This window comes from Carya illinoinensis, chromosome 16 (genome assembly GCF_018687715.1).
Source record: "Carya illinoinensis cultivar Pawnee chromosome 16, C.illinoinensisPawnee_v1, whole genome shotgun sequence".
NCBI classification, from domain to species: Eukaryota; Viridiplantae; Streptophyta; class Magnoliopsida; order Fagales; family Juglandaceae; genus Carya; species Carya illinoinensis.
The window spans coordinates 12,154,760-12,160,759 of NC_056767.1; the positions used below are offsets into that span (position 1 = coordinate 12,154,760).

The 6,000-nt window shown below is 38.8% G+C and overlaps 2 protein-coding genes across 2 annotated transcripts; both read left to right on the forward strand.

The window, feature by feature from the left end:
- The first annotated feature begins 2,701 nt into the window (after positions 1-2,701).
- Positions 2,702-3,590, forward strand: LOC122298817. The gene is made up of 2 exons (XM_043108670.1): positions 2,702-3,094; positions 3,252-3,590. The coding sequence occupies exons 1-2, from the start codon at positions 2,702-2,704 to the stop codon at positions 3,588-3,590; spliced, it is 732 nt and encodes a 243-aa protein (XP_042964604.1).
- A 255-nt stretch (positions 3,591-3,845) lies between these two features.
- On the forward strand, positions 3,846-4,304 carry LOC122298818. The gene has a single exon (XM_043108671.1). The coding sequence runs from the start codon at positions 3,846-3,848 to the stop codon at positions 4,302-4,304; it is 459 nt and encodes a 152-aa protein (XP_042964605.1).
- The last annotated feature ends 1,696 nt before the right edge of the window (positions 4,305-6,000 follow it).

A 6,000-nucleotide genomic window follows, 5' to 3' on the forward strand; every position in this document is an offset into this window, starting at 1 on the left:
GTGGAACAATTCAACCAGTTGCACCCTCTTCTTTTGATGGGTGGGGTGAGCCAACTCTGGCGGAGGATTGGATTCAGGATATTGAGGAGATTTTGCGAGTCCTGACCTGCATAGATGAGCAGAAGGTGGCTTAAGCCACCTTTAAGCTGACCAGAGAGGCGAAAAGATGGTGGATTTCTCAAAGAATCATCAGAGAAGCTGAATGGACAAAAATAGTCAGATGGACACATTTCAAGCAGGTTTTTTGGAGTGCTTCTTTCCAAGCTCGATGAGAGATGACAATGCTATGGAATTTGCCACTTTGGTCCAGGGAGCTATGTCAATTCACCAATATGCAGCTAGATTCATGGAGTTGGCACGTTTTGCTGCATATCTAATTCTGGATGTGGAAATGAAGTGTCGTAAGTTTGAGCAAGGCTTGAATGAAAAACTTTATGAACAAGTGGTAGGCTTTTAGATATGAAACTTTTCAAAGTTGGTGAATAAAGCTACAATATTTGAGTGAAGCCTTCAAAGAAGCGCTATACTGCATGAACAAAGGAAGAGGACTACTACATCTGGGTACCATTCTGGCATGGACCAGGGATCGTGGAAAAGGAGGAACAAAGGTAGTAGCTCGGGTAAGAGGCCAATTCAGGGCAACCAACAGCCATATCATTGTAGAAAATGTGAACAACTGCACGCTGGACAATGCAGGAAGAGGGATGCCTATGTTTCCATTGTGGAAAGTAAGGCCACTATCTTAAGGACTGCCTGTTACATTTGGATAGCAACAAAACCCCTTTACCATCACCACCACCTAGGGTTGGAGGACACTGCTCGGTAGTAATCAACGTCCTACTGTACCTGCTCGAGTCTTTGCATTAATGCCTGGAGAGGCTGAAGATAAGGGTGATGTGATTTCTAGTATGACTTCTTTGGTTTGTTTTAAGTTATTAATTTTTTGGCTATCGTTAAAACTTCAAATATTTTGTTGGATAATGCTAAGCATGATCACAAGTACTCTTTCTTTGTTTTCTAATAACGCTACCGTGTTATTTGGTTTGGGAGCGACACATTCTTTCGTTTCTATAGCTTATTCTAAATTTTGCACTTTAGAAATTGAAAAGTTGAAGCACAAGTTAGTGGTCTCGACCCCAACAGGAAATTCGGTAGTCTGTGATAAGATTTTATCGGGGTGTCCTTTATCAATTGAAGGAAGACTAATGCCAGCTAATTTAATAGTGTTTCACACGATTGGATTTCATGTGATTTTGGGTATGGACTGGTAGGCATCTTACCACGCTAGTATTGATTGTTTTAAAAAAGAATTGGTGTTTAGACCCCTAAAAGAAAGTGAATTTCAGTTTACAAGGTCGAAAGTGAGGTTGCATTTGCCCACCATATCTACCGTTCAGGTTGGAAAATTGATACGTGATGGTTGTCAAGGGTTCTTAGCCTGTGTGGTAGAAGCACCAAAAGAGGAGTTGAAGTTAGAGCAGATACCTATTGTAAGTGATATCCAGAGGTTTTCCCAGAAGATTTATCTGGACTACCACCTGAGCGGGAGGTAGAGTTTGCTATTGATTTAGTACCAGAAACGACACCCCTATCGAAAGCACCTTACTAGATGGCACTGTCTGAATTAGCGGAACTTAAGGAGCAATTGCAAGATTTATTAGACAATGGTTTTATCAGGCCCATTGTGTCACCTTGGGGAGCTCCCGTTCTTTTTGTGAAGAAGAAGGACAAATTGATGAGAGTGTAAATTGATCACAGAGAGTTTAATTGTGTGACAATAAAGAATAAGTACCATTTACCCAATATAGATGATTTATTTGATCAGCTTCAAGGTGCTCAGGTATTTTCTAAGGTTGATCTTCGATCTGGGTACCATCAATTGAGGATCAGGGCAGAAGATGTGGCTAAGACGACTTTCAGGACTCGTTATGGTCATTATGAGTTTCTGGTAATGCCTTTTGGCCTGACTAATGCCCCAGCAGTATTCATGGATTTGATGAACAAGGTGTTCCAAAAATTTTTGGATAAGTTTGTGGTTGTCTTTATTGATGACATACTGATATACTCCATGAAGAATATTTGAAGATGGTACTTGGGACACAGAGAGAAAAAGTTATTTGCTAAATTGAAGAAGTGTGAATTTTGGTTAGATTCAATCTCATTTCTGGGGCATGTGGTTTCAAAAGATGGTATTTCAGTGGACCTAGGGAAAGTGGAAGCAATAGTAAATTGGTCGGCACCGAAGAATGTTCATGAGGTTAGAAGTTTCTTGGGATTGGCAGGTTATTACTGTCAAGTCATTAAGGGCTTCTCCAAGATAGCAGTTCCTCTCACTGCACTCACCAGAAGGAATAACAAGTTTGAATGGACAACAAAGTGTGAGGAAAGTTTCCAAGAGTTAAAACAGAGATTAGTGGTAACTCCGGTGTTAATAGTCCCCACGGCAAGGGGGGGATTTGTAGTTCACAACGATGCTTCAAGGCTTGGATTGGGGTACGTATTGATGCAACATGGGAAGGTTATAGCATACGCCTCATGCCAACTGAAAGAATATGAGCAAAATTATCCCACGCATGATCTAGAACTGGCTGTAGTCATTTTTGCACTTAAGATATGGAGGCACTATCTATATGGTGAAAAGTGTGAAATGTTTACGGATCACAAGAGTTTGAAATATTTCTTCACCCAGTAGCAATTAAATATGAGGCAGAGAAGATGGCTTGACCTGATGAAGGATTATGACTGCACCATCAATTATCATCTAGGCAAAGCCAATGTTGTAGCCGATCCCTTAAGTAGGAAGATAATGGGACCAGCAATTGCAGCCCTTACCACTCAACACCAGTTGTTAATGGATCTAGAAAGAGTCAGTATTGAGGTCATCACTAGTGATACAAGTACCTTTGTGGCTAGTTTGTTTGTGCAACTAGCCTTGGTAGATAGAATTAAAGCTGCTCAGAAAGTGGATTCAGGGTTGGTGAAGCTAGTAGAAGAAGTTGGGAATGGAGAAAAATCTGACTTTAGCATTTTCGAGGATGGAGCTTTGAGGTTTAGAGGTAGATTGTGCGTGCCAGCTAATGAAGAACTAAAAAGGGTAATTCTCGAGGAAGCACACTGTTCTTTATGCACAGTTCACCTAGGGAGTACCAAGATGTATTGGGACTTGAGAGAGTCTTTTTGGTGGACTGATATGAAAAGAGAAATTGCCAAATTTGTGGAACAGTGCCTAATTTGTCAATAGGTGAAGGCAGAGCATCAGAGACCAACAAGGTTGTTACAGCCACTTCAGATTACAGCAGGATTTTGTATTAGGCCTACCAAGGACTTTGATTGGACAAGATGCTATTTGGGTGATCGTTGACCGCTTAACGAAGACTGCTCGTTTTGTGCCTATTAAAGTTTCTTACAAGCTGGATAAGCTAGTTGAACTTTATGTGCAGGAGATAGTGAGCTTGCATCGGGTACCGGTATCCATTGTAGCGGATAGAGACCCCCTATTCACTTCCATGTTTTGGCGAAGCTTACAAGAGGCAATGGGTACTAAGTTGAACTTCAGTACTGCTTTTCACCCTCAAACAAATGGACAGTAAGAAAGGACTATTCAGATCGTAGAAGATATGTTGAGGGCATGTGTGATGGATTTCAAGGGAACTTGGCTATGACATTTACCATTAGTCGAGTTTGTTTATAATAATAGCTTCCAGGTTAGTATTGGAATGGCACCTTACGAGGCATTGTATGGAAGAAGGTGCCAATCTCCATTATTTTGGGATGAAGTGGGTGAAAGGAAGATTTTCGGGCCAGAAATCATCTAGAAGACCACAGAGAATATAGATAAGGCTAGAATGAAAGTAGCTCAAAGCCAGCAAAAAAGTTATACTGATAATCGCCAATGCGAGTTAGAATTTGAGGTCGAGAACAAAGTAATTTTGAGGATAACACCAATGAAAGGAGTTATGAGGTTTGGGAAAAAGGGCAAGTTTAGCCCAAGATATATCGGGTCCTTTGAGATTCTTGATTGGGTTGGACCGGTGGCTTATAGGGTAGCATTCCCACCTTCTCTTGTGGGGGTGCATAATGTATTTCATGTTTCCATGTGGAGGAAGTATGTCCCTGACCCCACTCACATTCTTGACTATGAGCCATTGCAAATTCAAGAAGATTTGATTTATGCTGAAGAACCAATGCAAATCTTAGAAAATAAAGCACATGTATTATGGACTCGAACCATTCCTATGGTTAAGGTGTTATGGAATAATCAAGTTGCAAATGACGCATCTTGGGAACTTGAAGAAGAGATGTGAGATAAGCACCCACGACTTTTTGGTGAGAGTTTTGATAACTTGTAAACAAATTCCGAGGATAAAATTTTCATAATGGGGGGATGATGTAAGACCCAAGCTTGCAGCACAAGCCATGCCAATGCTAAACCCCACACAGCGTCGTTTGTTGTTAAGTTTTTTTTTTTTTTTCCCTCTCTTCATCTTGTTTTCCTCCACCCGATAGTTAACTCTCTCTCTCCATCCAGTTTTTTATCTTCTCTTCCATAAACTTTTGCCCCAGTAACCCATTACCCTTTACCTCACATCTGGATTTTTATTTTCTACTCTCTCGCACTCTTTGAATTTTATTCTAGTGATTTTTTTTTTTCTCTTGAGCAGGTTGTTGAATTGATCAAGGTAAGCATTTTTTTTTCCTCCTCCTAGTTTCACTTTCTCTTGCTAGCTCTTTCTTTTGGTTTCAGATACCCCACGGTTTCACTCTCCTATGAAAATTTTTCAGAGTAATCTTGATTCTAGATGTGAAATTCATGCTTTCTCATCAATTGCAGTCTTTTTTTTCCCTTCTTTCTTCTTGGTGATTTGTTTTTGGGTGTTGCAAGTCTCAGATTTAGACTATTGAAAAGTGTGTTAAAATGCTTTGATTTTCACGTCCATGTCATTTTCCTTTTAATCTCTTTCTCATAGTACCGAAAATCATTTCTTAGGTGTAAAGTCTAAATCCTCAAATCTCAAAATTATAATTTTTGGGGTTACTGTGACCCTCTCAATAGTAAGCTTTGTTCTCTTTCTTTTTCTTTCCTTGGTGAATTCCATGTTTTAGTATAAACTCTATTGAATAAAATTTTTTACCTGCAGTTTGTGGTAGTAAACCTTTGTTTTTCACTTAGTATGGGTGCAAGATGATTGAATATTGCAGGGCTGGATTTTTGTTTGAGAATAAATAGTGGTGAATCTTGTTGGTTGCTGATTAAAATTAAGAAGTTTGGGACAGTTTTGTGGAGTTGGGAACAAAGGGAAGTTTGTGGTGTATTGCTGTTTTGGTTGAGTTGTTGGTGGTTATCTTGAGTTTTAGGCTTTTTTTTGGGGTCAATATATTGATTATTTAAGTTTTTGACGTTGCTTTTGGTAGTTAAATAATTGTATTACTGGTTATTAATACTTAGTATATATTTTATGAATTGGTGATGAGACTTTTAGTGGTCATTTTCAAGACATAGATAATATGCTGCGGGAGACAGGTAATCGGGGTTCCTATGCTAGATTCGCATAAAAAAGAAAAAGAAAAAGAAATGAACTGAGGTTAGTTTGTAAAAATGTGCATGTTATGTTTTGAAAAAAAAAAACGTGAAAACAACCTCAGTTATAGGTTCTGTATTCACTCATGAAATCTATATGAAAGAGAAAATGCTTTTTGACATGAAAAGTGTAGACATGAGCAATATTTGACATGTTCTGAAATGTGAAAAAGAGCGAATATGATATTTGAGACTTTTGTTCGTGTGATATGAAATGTTTTGGATTTGTTATTGATTATTTGAAAATGATAGGAATGTGTTCCACACGTGATTTGATATGATATGAATACGAAAAACCTTTGGCATACTTATATGTTATTATTCTAATTCTGAATATGGTTATGATATGATTATATTGGTTCACGTGATATGTTTGGTACTAACATGAAATGATATGATATGAGTGCACCCACTTTGGAAGC